Source organism: Triturus cristatus, chromosome 5_2, assembly GCF_964204655.1.
Source record: "Triturus cristatus chromosome 5_2, aTriCri1.1, whole genome shotgun sequence".
NCBI classification, from domain to species: Eukaryota; Metazoa; Chordata; class Amphibia; order Caudata; family Salamandridae; genus Triturus; species Triturus cristatus.
The window spans coordinates 58,162,450-58,180,283 of record NC_140588.1 but is presented as its reverse complement, the minus strand read 5'-3'; the positions used below and the strand labels follow the sequence as shown (position 1 = coordinate 58,180,283).

The following is a 17,834-nucleotide window of genomic DNA, read 5'->3' as shown; positions in this document are numbered from 1 at the left end:
TATGGTTTAGTCCCCCCCCCCCCGGGGCCCACTGTGTATTAGTGCTATTTAATGTGATTTCTTTGCTATACTATTGTGTACTTTGTGTACATCTCTGTGTTGGAGAAACTGGAACGTACTAAAGAGTACTATATAATAAATACATATTTTTATAAATACCTCGTAGGGTTCTCTTTCATTTAATCTATACTATAACATTGCATTCTTGTAAAACAAGCTGATTTACACTCCTTCAAGACTAAGCCTGAAGGCTGCTCTCCACAGCAACCACTTGGATAGCTGTCAAACGTTGTCTGATAGCTCTTAAATAACCATAAGGGTTGTCTGGACTGGTGCAAGGTGCCCACTTACATTTGTGGACAGCATATACCAGGCCAGCATCTCACAAGTCCCAGTTCACTACAGGAGTACTTTACTAAAGCCCCCTAGGACTACAGGGGAGGCACTTGGAGACTCAAAGGGTGTCAGGCCGATGCCAAACAGCAGGGTCCAGTCTAGGTCCAGTTGTCATTGGTCTTCTGGGTATTTGCAGGAAAAGGCCTCTTGACGCTAGTTGTGTCTCTATAACTTTAACAGGAAGTAAGCCTTACGACCCTTGGAGTCCACTTCTTTTTCCTAGATACAGTAAAGAGCAAGTACAGTCCTTCACGGCTCTTTTAATGTCGCAGACAGCAGGTTCAGCCTTCTTATCTTTTTCCGGTATACGAGTGTTCTAAAGAGGGTGCCTGGAAATGCCACATTTATGTCTGGCATGAACTAGTAAGTACGAAAGACTCCTAGGTACACCTTAACGAATGGAGTAAAGGTGTCTAGGGACAACCCTACTCACTTTGAGTGGAAATCTTAAGCCACGCTAAACTTGGGCTCTGAAGGCTGGGGGGGGTGTGGGGTGTGTACTATGGTAATCTAAGTGTCCTCCTACATCTAATACTACAATCCAGTTTTGGGCAGTCACTGTACCCTCTAGAAACCAGAGACATAAGTCTGATAGAACAAAAGAAGAGTTTTCCCGCAACCAGGCAGTGGATACACATGAATTGTTTCACTGTCCTGTTTCCCTTCCTTTCAAGTGTACCCCTGTGTTATATGTAAAACCTAGGAGACCTGTCAGGCAGGGTTGGATATTCAAGCTGAATTTGACATTGTAATGTCAAAAAGAATGCTCACAGCCCCACCCTCTTAGTCATGTTCAGAGGAGACATGTCTGCCCATAATAGCTGGGAGTGGTGGGAGAGCAAATGTTTCAGACAGGTTACTTTTCCTTAATAGTAATTACAAATCTGACTTCACCACGGAATTGGATTTTTAAGACCTATTAAAAATCGTTGTTTAATTATTTTTTTAGGTAGTCCCATTCCCAAGGTACAGTTTTAGGATTTTTAATCTGGACTCTGGTTTTCTACATAGGGCAGCTCGGCCTGCCACACTGAAAAATAGCTTTTGGGTGCTAGTCCCCAGAAGGACATGACATTAAAAGTGAGACATATAGAAATGTAAATACCACGAAGTCTGCCTTGCGGGTGACAAGGCCTATATATTGGTGACTTCTTAATATTTGAATGGGAGGGTTTGACTTGTCTAAATGGTTTATTTTGACACATGGAACTACATTCTTTACACTGCTACAGTTAGGCTACACTGGTAGGCCTGAAGCCATGCTTGCACTGCCACTGTACTGAATGGCATAATCGGTGCTGCAGTCAACTTCTAGCATTTAACTTCCAGGGTTTGGATCCATCTGGTACCACACACTAAGAACGTATCCATAAGCTAAATATACCAAGTTGGAATTTGCCAATTCAACCATGTTTAAAAGGGGAGCACAGGCACTTTTAGCACTGGTTATCAGGAAGTGCACAGTGGTCCGACACCAGCAAAAGTATAGAGTCCAGCAAAAGGTGAAAAATACGGGGTTACCAGGCAGAAAAGGAGGATTTCCTACTGGGTGCAAGAACTACACTCACGCAAATGAGGTACACTAAGGCTAGCCAGAGAGCAAAACAGAGCTCCAATGACCAACTAATCCAACAAGCATTCACAAAGCCAGTGCGGTTGACTTGTTGAAATTGTAGCACCTCTACAGTGAATGAGGGTTATGTTTGTAGAATTTTGCAAACTGGTCGCGAGCGAATGCCAGAATGAGTCACACGATGGACAGATGAGCACCTCGATGAACAAATGGGTGAGTGACTGGTTACACGGGTTAATAAATGAAAGTAGCAAAACTTCTTTCAGAGAGGTGTACAATAAGACTGGCCAGGCAACTCGAAAAACCCTCCTTCACAAATGAGAATACATTTTTTCACAACAAATCAAATCTAAATAATCCTAGTTATACTACTAGATCTACATCATGTTCAACATACATCTTTGAACATTTAATCCTTTTCAATAAGACCAAACAGGAAATTATGCTGTCAAAAGAAGATCAGCACTGGCTGAGATCACTTTCCTCTGGTAGAAATCCCTATATTATTAGAGAGGCATCTCAAGACTATCCTTCAGCAATTTTTAGGGAATGGTGCAGGGAGCACTGTTACCATTATAAGCTACCTCCACATATTGCACCGTCAGAAAACAAAACAGTAACCAGATACAATTTCGCAAATTTTAAGTGGATGAGACAGCGGATCTGTAAATATGTAGGGAAACTACTTTACTATTCTGACTCAAATAAACTCTTAGAGGTTTTTCAGTTATTTGGAAGCTAGCACAGCTCTAAACCCTTTTATCAGCATACACATCCTTCACAACAGATTGCACTTTAAAGTAAGATTATAGGATAAAAGTACTTGGATCTTTATTTTTAAAAAAAAAACCTATTAATGACAGGTCAGTAAAGCCATAAAATCCAGCACAAATGTTTAAAACAAGACACCCACAGGCTACACTATAGTTTCTTCCAGAGGGGTGTGGATTTTTTTTTAAAGTCCAGTGGACTAAAAGCAACAGATATGTGCTTGTCCTGTAAAGAGATCAACTTGTCCCAGCTGTTGCCTAAATGGATTTGCTGGTCTATGGGTGCTAAACCTATCGGTACCTTTGTCCTCACACATCATAGTCTTACTTATGCCCATACACCAGACACCACCTCAAGAGTTCCTTCCCTCAACTCTTACAGTAGAGAATACATTCCCTTTACCCTCTATTTCATCAACTCTAAATGCATTCCCATTGATCTCCCACTACAGGCTACATGTTCCCTTTCATCTATTCTCTCACAATGATGCCTTTAATTTTTTCTTCACTAGTCCACAATGGAGGCTCCATTCCTTTCACTGACATTTTCTCATCATACGTCCAAGCTTGCCTAGTCCACAATGGAGGCTCCATTCCTTTCACTGACATTTTCTCATCATAGGTCCAAGCTTGCCTTATGGTATCCACACTGGAAGCAAAAGGGGTAAGGCGCTGCTGGTAAGAATCTTTCCCCACAGGCAGGGTTTAGGGCTCTTGCTAGATCACTCACCCACCTCTAGCTAAGTAGCAATTTTTTCTCCAATTTCTAACAACAAGCAGGCTCTGTTCTGCCTGCACAGCTACTTTACTACCACACCCTACATGCCCCTTTTGTCCTCTACTCTGTTAGCAAAGGATAACAAAGGCTCCATTCCACTTCACCTCCTCCCGGTCACGCAGACTCTATTTCGCCTCTGCACCACACCAGAGATTCTTTCAGAGACTCTTTCTTACTCATTATCCAGCACACTGGCTTGAAATAAACCCTATGTTTTCCTACTCCCTTTCCACCTCCTCATAGACCTTATGTTGCAAATGAAGTTCTAAGCAGCCTGAGTGTTCAGCTGTGCTTGTCAGTGGTACAACTTCCTCACAAAGTGGACATGCAGTCAAAGGGGTATCACTTGCATCCCAACCACCTACTATTGCAGTGGAAAGAATACAAAAAAGTACTTTTCTAATATCTCAAGTGACAATAGCCAATGTGAAAATGCAACAAAAAAAAATGTTGCTCTGTTTTTTGGCACTAGATTAAGTGGGAATAAAGGCCACTGTGCTTTGGTGTCTGGAACTTGATACACATATACCAGTACTGTGCTTAATTTTATTATAACAAGACAGGTTTGAGAAAAGTGGCCCATGGTAGTTGCTGATACAGTTCCAACGAGAATGTGGATAGGCAGCGGAGTGCACCTATGCCTCCCCCTACCCAGACAATGGGGGAGAGGGGGGCAGATGAGCATCTCATGGGCCCTGTTCCTCTGCTCTCTTCTGTACCTGCATTGAGCACAGGCAGGGTGTTGCCATTGTGGGTCTTCGGTGTGCACCGGCCCCGCAAAGATGGAGCCCCCAGGGGCAGCAAATGGTATGGGAAGGAGGCCCCAAGCATTACCCCCAGTTCCAGACCAGTCCAGAGAGTATTTTCAGAAATCTCAGCAGAGTGCTATGTGCCCGTTTTCATTTTCTTTACAAAAAGGCAAATCTTTAAATAGTCACATCTCTGGTCTCGCAAGGCTGCTTTTACTCCTATTTGGCTTGTTTTCTCTTGGTGGCCAGCCCTAACCACCAGGAACGTTTTCTTAAGGCCTCCTGGCTTTTAATGGGTGCTTCTTTCTGTTGGGAGCTGGATTTATACTGTTCAGTGTGCCAGACCTGTTCTCTGCTTGTGCTCCTGAGGCAATCGTCTCCTTGGGGATCGTCTTGAACAGCCCAACGACAAGCAGTAGGCAGAACATCCTCCCAACTGCACTCCCCAGTCCCCATGGCTGACTGCCGCCTTGCAGGTAACCTGCATGTTAACAGTAGAGTCAAGTGCCAGCACAAAGGATCCCTAAGGGAGCCATCCAGGGTCTACCGCAAGGTCCTTTCCCTCAACTGTTTCACAGAAGCATAAGGGGACCAGCACCACTGGCCATGGAGAGACCCATCCTAGTCGTGGGGGTCAGCTGGAGTCAAAGTCCAACCTTGAGAACATCAATTGGCTTCTCCTACCAGTTGTGCATCCTTTCCCCCATCGTCGCTCCCAGGTATAGAGGCTTCTAAACTCCCTTGCGCAAGTGTTTTTAAGTAGGGGTGGAATGTTTTAGGGGCCAAATATCCCTGGCCAATCCTAACATGCCTCACCATCCCTCCACCCCTGCCCTCCTGCATAGCATCCAGGGACTATTCAAAATGGCCACTTCAAGTTGTCTCTGGGTAAGAGTTTCTCTGCAAACCTCAGCTGTACCCCTAGCTGAAAAGTGCCTGAACACTTCCCACCAAATCATTATAGGCGATCCTCTCCTGTGTTGGCTGCAGAGTTCTCTGCTTTTCCCTCTTGTGTTAGCTGCAGAGGTCTAGGCTTACTCCTTGTTCCAGTGTGCCTGGCCTGTCCCAGTCCATATGCAGTGTGACACGCTTATTATCAGATGTAGATTTTCTCCTCATCACTTCGTTTCCCAGGAACTGGGTCAAGCAATGTTAATTGTCCTTGCGTGTGGGCAGGCCTTTGATCAGTCCACTGGGGAGAAGAGTAATTGACAAAGACCTAGAATCTGATTAAGAGATGAGCCAGGGAAATATGACAAACCTTGACGTCCCATACGATGTGTATGTGGGTTGTTGGGCACTGGTACTTCATACTCTGGGTGCATGTTTAACCCAGATTGCTACCTTGCTGAACATTGCAGGCCGAGGTAATGTGAAACTGTACTTTAGGGCAAATTTTACTTTTAACGTACAACAGCGAAAACATCGCAGACCTTCAGTAAGTACTACAGACATACATTACAAATGCCCACCCATCTTGTAAGGCATCCCTCAGGTCAGTTTCAATCCTTGAAGAGTCCCTTGAATGCGAGGCTACCCGTGTGCAAATATTAGGCTGTGCACGGCGGTAATCTCACACATGCAGCCCGTACACGGAAGCCCACTGTGTGCTACGGCGTTACCAGTCCAGAACCCATTACAATAAACATGACAGCTCTTGTATTTCCATCGATGTGATCACATCTAAATGGCCCGCCCAAGTGCCATGCAAGACTCGATACTCTCAAGAGCCTCTGTAGCACAAACACCACCACCACCTGCCTTCATCTAAGAAAATTAAGATATTCACAGAAGAGAACACTGCGTTAGCCTGGTGTCCCAGCTTTCTATCCTGCTATCCTTCCATTGTAAGAAAAAATGCATTAGTGGAACTTCCTGCTCTGCGGACGCCATAAAGCTCTGGTACTTTTTAACACCAAAACAAGGATCTTTGAAAACCACCTGCACTTGGGAAGCTCTGAAAACCCATCTCTTCCTAAAATAATCTCAAAACAACTAGACAAAAAAAATTGCATTATGAGGAAGTGCTAGACCATACAGAACCCAGGATAATACTTGCCCAAAATTGAGGCCAATCACTTAAAGGATGGTATGCACAAATACAACTTTCCGTCACTCTACTAAAGGCATAAGTGCAGCTATACCATATGAGTTGCCTGCCACACATTACAAAAAATATTGCTACACAGGGCGCACTCCATTAAAACATATTTCTCCCCCCATACACCAGTGATTTATAAGTGCCAGCTCCAACTTACAGTTTGGATCATTTAGTTGCCATGGCAGTGCTCTTTCTGATGCAAGAATTTGTTTGAGATTCTTCCAAGTTCTGTTCTTCTTCCCAGCAGCTGCTCCACCAATGCCTGAATGCTAGTTGAGAAAGGGAGAAAGGTGTTACTTAAGCAATGCACATCAGCCTGTCACAAGTCCATTTCGATTTTGATTTTAGAGCACTGATACTGTGTACTTCAGTCAATATATTCAAATTAAATCATGGGAAGCATAAAGCAAATTGGTTCAGGTCAGTGTCATTATTTTTAGAACCCGGCTGGAAAGAACTTGAGCTATTATCCAGAGCTACTATCATTTGATTTCCAAAAGGAGGCTTCAGAGGAGTACTTCTCTTTCTCTTGATGCTATTAGCTATTAGGTCTGTCAATCCACCGCAAGTGCTTCCTTTGCAGTGCATTAGGCATAGGCAGAAACTATATTAATCGCAAAAACTACAGTGAATCAGCAAAATTAGTGACATTCTACCATAACTGCAAAGGAATACCAATCGAACCATGGCACAATCAGTCTTGCTCTACACAACCAACACCATCTTTCGGCCACCCCATACTACCCGCCCACAGTCATCTTACTACCAACTCAAAATGAATGCACTACTAGCGAGACTACTAATGCACTACTACTACCACTGCATTACCATACTCCATTAGTGCACAATGATATCACAACAGCACTCTACCATCCAGCACCCTGATGATGCAACACACCTTCAGTATAATTCCCTTTCAAGGCATGCATTACCACATGAAAGTACCTTACTACCACCCACCACAATCAAACTACCACTGATCAGCAAATACACAATAACTTCACAGCACCATACATTTCTCCTAGCTCCACTCTGCCCCCACAACACTGTAATACCACAACTACCACTACTCACAACCACATCAGCAAACCTCTGATGCTAGTACCAGTCCGCAACCATAAACAAATCCCAACAGATAAACCTACCTCACAGCACCCACAAGTTCGCCCAACATCATCACCACACTCTCAATGTACTGTGACCTCACCTTTCTACTTTCACCTAACTACACGGGTGGCCTGCATTTTGGCTACAGCAAGAACACAACACCAACATCATAACCCCTACAACACAATACTACACACAAACCTCCATAAACAATAACTACGGAACACGAAAACACAACTAAACCAGCACAACATCACTACACACAAACAGTAACACCCCAACGTAGCAATATAACCCAACAAAACAAACCCATGAATAGAAAACAAAACACATCAAGCAACCTAACACAACACACAAAGGAACACACAATGCCAAGACAACAACACAAATAGTCGTACATAAACTACAAGAAAAGTCTCAGTAGTGCCACAACACAAAAATGCAAACAACTCACAGAACAATAAAAGCAACACACCATACCACTAAACTACCTTAATACAACACAGTACAAAAAAAAACACAAAGGCAAATCAACCACACAAGTGCCATACAACACAATAATAGACAATCCAAGCCCAAGAATCCAAGAAAACAATACACACTGCAACTGTGTTGTTGTGATGTGTTGAGGTTTATTTCTTGTGCTATTGTGTAGTGCTGATAGGGTGATGTGTTTTTCTATTGTTTGGTATAGTATTGCATCGGGCTGGAGTTTCAGAAGCCACATGTTTGCGGTCTTTCTGATTGCTATGGAAGGAGGAGCTCTGGTAAGGTGGGTTTGCTGTGGAACGGTCATGCTATAACGGGTCGTGCTAAATATATGTTTTAGGGGGGCTGCACATTGTTGTTGGCCTGCTAGTGCAGTTGAATGTGACTGGTATGAGCTACTGTTATAGGCATCATGGGCATCTGCAGCATGCTGGTGGACACCCACAGCATAATTTAGGCCCCGGGATAATGGTATTATGTCATGGGTGTCCCTGAAGAACCACCAACTTCTGGCATAATGCTGAGTGTGGCATTACGGTGGCGATGTTTGGCATAATGGTGTTATTTCCTGACAAAATGTCCATGACATGTTCGTCACTATCATGAGCAGCCTTGACTCTCTGAGGGAAGCTTTCCTGACATGGACTTGATTTTGATTACTCATTCGATGGCAGCGTCAATTAGATTGCAGAATGATAGGCTATAAAGACCTCTGCAAAGCTGGTGGCCAGAGTCTGTCTGTGTGGCATCATCAAACATGGACTCTCCAGCCCCATGCACATACACCTCAGAAAGTAGTTTGTGTGTCTGCTGAAGTTAGCGTGATTCTTGAAGATATTTATTTACATCTACTGTAAAGTGTGAAACATATTTCTCTTTATTCATCCTCATTCTTCTGTCTAACCCTCTCTAATCTCTAGCGGTCCTTGATTCAATCGCCAGTGTTTCTGTTCTATGACTTGTCTCTTTTTGTCTGTCTCTTTCTTCATCTCTGTCTCAGTCTTTCGCGCCCTGTCTCTCGATCTCTAGAGTCGAGAGAGAGAGTCTCGAGAGAGAGTCTCGAGAGAGAGAGAGAGAGAGAGAGTCGAGAGAGAGAGTCAGAGAGAGAGAGTCAGAGAGAGAGAGAGAGAGAGAGAGAGTGTGTCTCGAGAGAGAGAGAGAGAGAGAGAGAGAGTGTCTCGAGAGAGAGAGAGAGTCTTGAGAGAGAGAGAGAGAGAGAGAGAGAGAGAGAGAGAGAGAGAGAGAGAGAGAGAGAGAGAGTGAGAGAGTACTCTCTCTTGCCGGTCTCTATCTCTCGCCGGTCTCTCTCATTTTTCCCGTATCTCTGTCTGCTTGCATGTTCATCTATCCATCACGTTACCTCTGTGTGAGAAAGCGCCTCTTTTGACACGGTTAGCCACCACTTTTTGCATGCTTCTGATGTAGAATTTGACTGTAGTGCACAGGGTCCCTGCCACCCAGGTCTCCCGTGCCAGTGCTTTTTCCTTAAAACAAATCTACAATTGACCCTTCAGGCCCCTGTAAGCCCCTAGTAAAAGATACCTGGGTACCAAGGGCATGGGGACTGAAAAGGGTCCTTTAGGGACCCCTCACCTAGGCCATGCAGACCACCACTGCAGCATGCATGGCCTGGTGCAGACGAAAATGGCAAAGTCGACATGGCACACTGGCTGTGTGCCATGCCAACTAGCACTGCCTAAGTTATAGGTAAGCCACCCCTCTAGGAGGCCTTACCAGCCCTAAGGCAGGGAGCATTATATCTAAGGTGAAGGCATATATGCATGAGCAGATACACCCCTACAATATCAGGGTCCATTCCTTGATATTTTAAGTGCCAGGGAAGCCATATAGAGTGCATGGGCTAGGAACTGGACAACTTGAGATCCACAGCAGCATGACTGTGCCATGCCAACTAGCACTGCCTAAGTTATAGGTAAGCCACCCCTCTAGGAGGCCTTACCAGCCCTAAGGCAGGGAGCATTATATCTAAGGTGAAGGCATATATGCATGAGCAGATACACCCCTACAATATCAGGGTCCATTCCTTGATATTTTAAGTGCCAGGGAAGCCATATAGAGTGCATGGGCTAGGAACTGGACAACTTGAGATCCACAGCAGCATGACGTTTCACTGAACACAGGAGTGTTTGGTAACAACTTTACTCCGCTCAATAAATCCACATTGATACCAATGTGAGATTTATTGTATCATGTGCACAGAGGGCCCCTCGGAGGGGCCTCCTGAAAACCTATCAACCCTGGTGTGGTCTCTGACTGGCTGTAGGCAGCGAACCAACATGTTTCTGGACCCCTGGGTGGAGAGCCCCCTGCTCTCTGGACCCAGAAACAATGCACATCCTGGGCAGAGGTGGCACACCTCCTTCCCCAGGATGGGCCAGTGCTTGAAGGGGAAGCTTCAAAGGCCTGCTGCCTTTGCAATGAGACCCCCAGTGTCTGCTGCAAGCAGCAGACGGCAGCCCACGGTTTACACCCCCACTTTGAGTGGGAAAATTTAGAAAAGCTAGGAGGTGTGCCCACCATTGTCAACTCCACCCCTCAGGTGGAGGAGGCGAAGTTAAGCACACTTTTCAGTCCCCTCCATCTTGAAGATGAGGGGACTCCTCCAATCAGAGCTAGGTCTATGCCCCCTCTCACAGGAGGGTGGCATAATAGTGGTATAATCACCCCAGATAAGGAGCCAATTGGCCGTACCTGCTACTCCTCAAAAACACTCTAAATTTAGTATTTAGAGGGTTCCCCAAGACCAGCAGATTTCGGCAACCTTCGAAGAAGGACGAAGACGACGCCATGCAGCAAAGCTGGAAGACAAAAACTGCCTTGGCCCGAGCCCTACAGGCCTGTCTCCACCTGGGCGAGCCTGCAAAGAAGATGACGCCTGTCCCATGGCCAGCGAGTCTCGAGAACCTCAGGAAGACTGATACCTTCAACAAAGACCAGATCTCCCAAGGGCAGTGAGCGGTTCAGTAAACTCCAAGGTATTCAGCAAACTCCAAGGTATTTATGATCCGCGACCCCAGCCTACTCTGCTCTTAACGCCCACGGCCAGAGTCTGAGTGGCTCACATGTCTAGTGAAGTCTCCCAAGTGATCCTGACCTCGAGTTCAGCGTAGGCGGACGTGTCCTGAACTCCGAGTCTGCAGCCTGAATCCAGAGGCTCCCCCTGACCGCGGCCGGCTCTGGTGCGAAGTCTTAGACTTCAAAACGCATCCTTGCAACTGAAGACCCTTGGCTTTGGTGAGCTGAAAAGACAGTGCCCCTACACCTCTATTTAACTCTGCAGTCATTGGTCACCCTCCTGTATCCTCCGGTGCGATGCCTGCAGCTTGTTTGGGAAGAGAAGAAACTCCATTGGAAAGCATTGTGAACCAGACGCTGATTTTGCACCCAGTCGTCCCTGTGCCGCTGGTGGTGTATGTTTGCTGCTGCTTTGTGGCCCCCCTGTGCTTGTGCTAACACCCAAAAGCTTGGCCCCTGCAACCAATCTACTTACCTGCAAGCAGTGTGGCTCCAGGCACCCCCACTTTCCATTGAAAAGCTTTGGCCCGAATTCAGATTTTGACCTTTGCAGCCAGCAGCCACTGTGCCGCTGGTGGTACAGTTTTAGTACTCACCTGACCGTTGTCTCCTGCTGACCTTGGTCCAGCAGACTGGAATTGTAAGTGCATTACTTACTTGTTTAACCGCGGTATTGTTTTCCCCATAGGAGAACACTGAACTGTGCTTAAAAGTACTTAAGTGTCGATTTTTCAAAGTGAAAGGTATTTTTATTTAAAAACATACTTGCCTTATTGCAAAGATCTTGGTCTTCCAATAAAATACAAAGTACATTTTTCTCGAAAAACTATGTATTAAGGCCCAGATCTGTGTACTGGGGTGAATGTATGACATAGTTCTGCATTCTGTCCATCAATTGTTCTTTTTGCATTTGTCACCCCGAGTGGGACAGGCACGTGGGTCCCGTGCTCTCCTCCTTACTGGAGTCAAGCTATCCTGGCTGATGAGGGGTAAAACCCCGTAGAAGGTCCTAGGATGCTTGTTTCCAGTCCAGGGAGGACCTGGCCTGGCAGTTCGGGCTGGACTGTTCCCATTGTACGAAGGGTCGAGAATGATGGATTTAGGCCCAGATCTCTGTACTGGGGTGAATGTATGACATTGTTCTGCATTCTGTCCATCGATTATTCTTTTTGCATTTATTTTTCTAGATTGATCTGGATCTCCTTCTAGAGTCGTGTGTTCATTATGTTGTGCAATAAATGTCTTACACTCCTTTTTGTTTGGCATAAGGCTGCTCGCTCAAGCTACCACTAATAGAGCTCTTTCGGTTTTACATTGAGCCCTGTACACTTTTGGGGAATCCCTGGACTCAGTGCACGGTATTACCACCTAGTGACAATATCATATACAGAGCCAGCCTCCTACACTCTGGCCCTATTGCTTGCTTTATGACTTTTTATCTGTCTCCCCTGTCCCTGGCTTCGGTCTACGCTGGCTGAGTGTGACCCTTATTTTATCTATTAGTTTCTTTCAGCACATGTCCAAGTACCTCTGAATTGTCTTTACAAACTCAGCTCTCTTTTGTACATCTCTCTTTTGTACATGAAGTATAATCACTAAGCAGAGCAAAATTAATAAACCCTAGTGTTCTTTATAATAGTGGGGAGAGTGAGGAAAAGGTAAGCGTATGCAATGCAGCTTAAAAACGTACAGTTCCGCATGCAGCATGGAACGCTATAATGAAAATCTAAAACAATTGTATGATATGTTGATAAAACGGCTAAAAACACATGTTCAAAGGTAAATGATACTTTTTTTTTTTTACACTTATTACATGATGTTTTTCTGTTCAAAAGGTTTGGGCTGTATGTGGGCATGGAGGATTTTTTGACTATGGTAATATGATATAAACGGTCCTTTTAAATGTTAGTGATTCACATTCCGTGCAATTGGCCCATGAAGTATTTGCCAAGATTCAGCTCCAGGTTTTCTATACAGTCACACTATAGCCCTTGCAAAAAGGTTGCCGACATGATCGATCATGATCGCTGCTCTCGATTCATATTATGTTCTCAGGTGATGCAGCTCGATTAAATTTACATTTCAAATGCCTTTCTAGGCTGCTCTTCAGACACAGCGTTTGTGCAGTGATGTCCCTTAAAGCAGGACTGTCTCAAGCCAGAAGCACTCAGAACAGAGGAACAAAGAGGTGTGAGGGCTCTGCACTGAAGTGTGATCAAGGTAGACAAAGGATGGGCCTCACCTACAGGATCTCAATCTGCAGCTCCAACCCTATTGCCCCATAGCATCAAAAAAACAGTGCTATAGGCAGTCTAATCAGCTGCCATTTGCTAAAGCGTTCAATGAAGTTTGTAAAGGAAGCCCTTTCGTCATCCCCACAACCACACCAGTGTTTGCATCTTCTGCCCTCCAGCCAGTGACATGCAGGCAATACACTTCCACTGCCTGGGAAACTGTCCTCACTTTCCATTTGGTGCCAATACTAACCAGAGGCATTCAATACCGAATCTTCTCAAACTCATGTATTACTCCCACCAACCATGTGCATGTGCTCACACTCCCACCATTAGTAATCACAACTAACCACTATTAATTTAGTCCACCATAAAGAAACTGAAATGACTGCATGGAATGGTTTGCTCTGAGCACAAAAGACTAAACCCAATAACTAACAGTAACCAATAACACTATACTAACCACTAGCCTTTGGCTCTGGATCAACGTGCTGCTCGGCGTAAAGTTCTTCGGCGCACCGACAGCGGTAGTAAGAGCTATACAAATGCAATTACAACAAGCACAATGCTGGTGATGGCATAAGAACAAATCTTTGACATACTGTTTACACATGTAGTATGATGGTGTCTATTCCTTTATAATGTTTGTACTGGCAGAATAGGGATACTTCGTAGCATTTTAGTATCATCACTTCTGCCTTTGATTGGTGTAATTTGTCTGAATCCATCCATGCAGTGTCTCACTGGTTCAATAAGTGTGTGCATTAAAGTCTGCATCAATCATAAAGTCACCCATAACTGCTGCTCCTGTGGACCTTCAAACCTGATTCTTCAAATGACATCTGACCTATGAAAGTTTTGCATGAAATAGCAGAGGTGTTTTTTCCAATGATTACAGTTATATTAAACTAATCCTTCAGTTCTGACACCCTCCCAATGGTTTGGAAGATAAGAGTTGACAAATTTTACTTAAAAATACATCTGGACCACTCCTTAGAGGCCAACTATTAACCTATTTCTCTCATCATTTATGACTGAAATAATGGAAAATATTTAGCCCAGAAGCTCTGTAAGAATCCTGAATGTAACAATGTGGGGAACATTGCCCAATTTGGTTTTAGACCAGGGGATAGGGACCAAGTTCACGTATAAATCCTGAACGATTTGAGAAAGATTTTAAATGGAGGCCAGCATGCTGGTCTCATCCTACTCGATATTATCTACAGCCTCTTAAATAGTCGACCATTCTATCATGATAGACCGTCTCTTAGAAGCTGGCCTTAGACGGGAAGCGCTTGCCTGGGCGACATCCTTTTCGACTGGCTCCAATCAACCATTGTCCTTTTTTATGTTACAGGCCCCTATCCAAGAAAGTCAACTATGGAATACTTCAGGGCACCTCTTTATTCTGATAGTGTTTAACGAACAAGTTACTTACTTTCGGTAACGATGTATCTGTTAGAGGCACAGGTTAGTTGTAGATTCCTTACATTAGAATTTCCCCTGGTGTCAGGCTGAATTCGGAGAATTTTTTCCTCAGCAGTACCCCTGAGCATCGGTTGGTGGCGTTGGTCGACTCCATGTCCGTCATCGGTGTAATGGTCGCCGGGATGACGTCGTGGTGCCTACTTAGGCGCCGCCCCTGCGTGCTGACGTCCGTTCTAACACGACTTTCCACATCAGAAGCGCAGAGCCATGAAAGACACTGACCACAGCGTGCCATAACTAGGACCCTGTAAGGGAGTCCCTATCCCTAGAAGTCAGTTCACAGAGCAGGGAGGATGGGTGGGGCGGTAAGGAATCTACAACTAACCTATGTTTCTTACAGATACATCGTTAACGAAGGGAAGTAACTTGTTCATCTGAAAGAGACAGTTGTAGGTTGCTACCTTAGAACAGAAACCCCAGCAATACCATCCCCGGAGGATCTGCAAACTAAGTTCACACCAGAAAGTCCTGGAGAACCAAACGGTTAAAAAAGCAGTCCCTCGAGACTTGGCTGTCCAAGCAGTAATGTCTGGTGAACGTGTGCAGAGATGCCCACGTGGCTGCCTGGCAGATGTCAAGGAGTGGGGCTCCACGTGCCAATGCAGTGGTCGCTGCCATAGCCCTGGTGGAATGAGCACTCAGCCCCACTGGAGGATTCTTTTCGCTAACAGATTTTAATACAAACGACAACCATAAAGAGATGGTACACTTTTGAACAGCCAGGCCTTCTTGGCACCTACATAGCCAACGAAGAGTTGATCATCCACCTGGAAATCTTTTGTGCGGTCAAGATAAAAAGACACCGCACGTTTAGAGATCTAGACGGTGGAGTCTCTCCTCCTTGGAAGGGAGCAGAGGTGGGGAAAAAGGTGGGCAAAGTGATCGATTGCCCTACATGAAACGGTGTTACCACTTCAGGAAGGAATGAAGGCCCCCTCCTAAGCACACTTTGTCCGGATACACAGAGAAGAAAGGGGGCTTAGAAGATAGATCCTGAAGTTCACTCAGCCTGCGAGCAGAGTTGATGGCAACAAGGAAGGCAGTTTTCAGCGTGACGAGCCAGAGAGGACAGTTGTGAAGAGGCTCGAAGGGAGCACACATAAGATAAGTGAGGACAAGATTCAAGTACCACTAGGGCATGATGAAAGGAGATGGAGGAAAAAGATGAGTAATGCCCTTAAAGAATCTATTTACAATAGGGAAGTTGAATAAGGAGGGCTGATCTGGCAGCCGAAGAAAAGCTGCTCTGGGCACTCTTAAAGACCATCTCTGAGTCCTGCTGGGCCAATGAAAGTATATACAAAAGAACCTCTGAACGAGGGGCAGAAAGAGGATCCACAGTCTTTGCTGTGCACCATGCCACAAACTTGTTCCATCTACAAGGCGGGATTCTTGGCTGCCAAGATGACATTACAGACTTCAGACGGAGGTCAAAAGCTGTCAACTGGCGACGCTCAAGGAGGTAGAGGCTGGACAGGTTCGGGTGAAGAACCGTTCCCTGCTGGTGCAACAGAAGATCCTCCCGAAGAGGCAGCCCGATCGGAGGATCGATGGCCATGTCCAAGAGCTTGGAATACCAGACTCTCTCTGACCAGTCCGGGGCGACTGGAATGATTTGGGCCCGGTCCTGGCAGAAAGACGTACTCCAACGTGCAGTACTGCGGACATTGCGCGTTCTCTTCGGTGGTGAACAGATCTAAGCCAGGCTCTCCCCACTGCTGAAAGAGACCTTGTACCACCTCCGAGTGAAGACGCGATTTGTGATCAACCAAGCACAGACAGCTGAGTTTATCCGCCCTGGCGTTCAGAGAACCTGCCAGGTGTTGAACCACCAGGGTTATGCCCTGATGTCCCAGCCATGTCCAAAGGCGAAGAGCCTCTTGACATAGGGTCCACGACCCCACCCTCCCTGTTTGTTGCAGCACCACATGGTGGTGTTGTCTGTGAACACCTGCAGCACTTTACCTTTGAGAGAGGGAAGGAATACTTTCAGTGCCAGACAGATCGCCCAGGGCTCCAGCAGGCTGACATGGAGCCCGGACTCTGCCGGAGATCAGATGCCTCTGATCTCCGCCTCTCCCAGATGGCCGCCCCATCCCAGGAGTGACTCAAGTGGCACCACTTTTAGATCTGGTTGGGGAAGGGAGAGGGATCTGCTGCTGACCCAAGCTTGGTTCGTTAACCACCACTGAAGTTGTTATGCCCCACTGCAGAGCCCGCATATGCCATCTGGCATGATCGACCAGCAGGATGCAAGAGGCCATGAGGCCCAGCAGTCTCCGAGTCACTCTCACTAAAATCCAGGATAGAGGCTGAAACATCGGTCTCATAGCCAGAATATCCCGGACTCGCTGTTCGGGAGGATAGGCCCGAAACTGCACTGTGTCTAGAACAGTTCTGATGAAAGGGAGCGCCTGGGAGGGAGTCAGGTGTGACTTCAGCACGTTTATAGTGAACCCCAGAAAGTGCAGGAGGTCTGCCACAGTCTAGAGGTGGGAGACGACAGCCTGGGGCGAGCCTGCCTTCAGCAGCCAGTCGTCAAGATAGGGGGAAGACTAGAACCCCTGATAAGTGCAGATGAGCTGCGACCACCGCCATCACCTTCGTGAACACCCGAGGGGCACTGGTAAGGCCAAAGGGGAGCACGATGAACTGAAAGTGCTCGTGGCCTACCGTGAATTGTAGATAGCGTCTGTGGGCTGTCAGGACGGGTATTCTATCCTTACTTCGCGGCCGCAACTGCGCAGACCGTTTCTACACATTTATTACTTAGCATGCTATAAGTACGCATGCTACCGTTATTTCGCAGGCTATTTACTTCGTTGTGTTTTTTTGAGGCGCTTCCGTATAACGCGAATCTGAAGACAGGAAGCACATGAAAAGAGGAACCGCGCTTGAAGGTGAAGAGAGGGACCACGAGTGTTTAAGTAGTGTGGGGTAGTTGTCAGGGGGGGACGAGGAGGGTAAAAAGTGATGTAAATGTGACGTTTTGTGCGTAAATACTATTAGCACTGTGACTCAATTCAGTGCTAACTATACAAATAAAAAAAAGAGGTAAAAGGTTCCTCGGAACAAAATTTGTCTACTTTTTGTATTGGATCTCAGCAGTTTAT

At 45.9% G+C, this 17,834-nt stretch overlaps 1 protein-coding gene across 7 annotated transcripts in view; it reads right to left on the bottom strand.

The window, feature by feature from the left end:
- The window catches only part of INO80C (INO80 complex subunit C), a 199,107-nt gene that overhangs the window by 79,240 nt on the left and 102,033 nt on the right, over positions 1 to 17,834 (bottom strand). For all 7 annotated transcript variants that reach the window (XM_085606851.1, XM_085606854.1, XM_085606852.1 and 4 more), the window contains one exon: positions 6,525 to 6,636. In XM_085606851.1, coding sequence (XP_085462977.1) covers positions 6,525 to 6,636 — 112 coding nt within the window. The remainder of the gene's footprint in view (positions 1 to 6,524; positions 6,637 to 17,834) is intronic.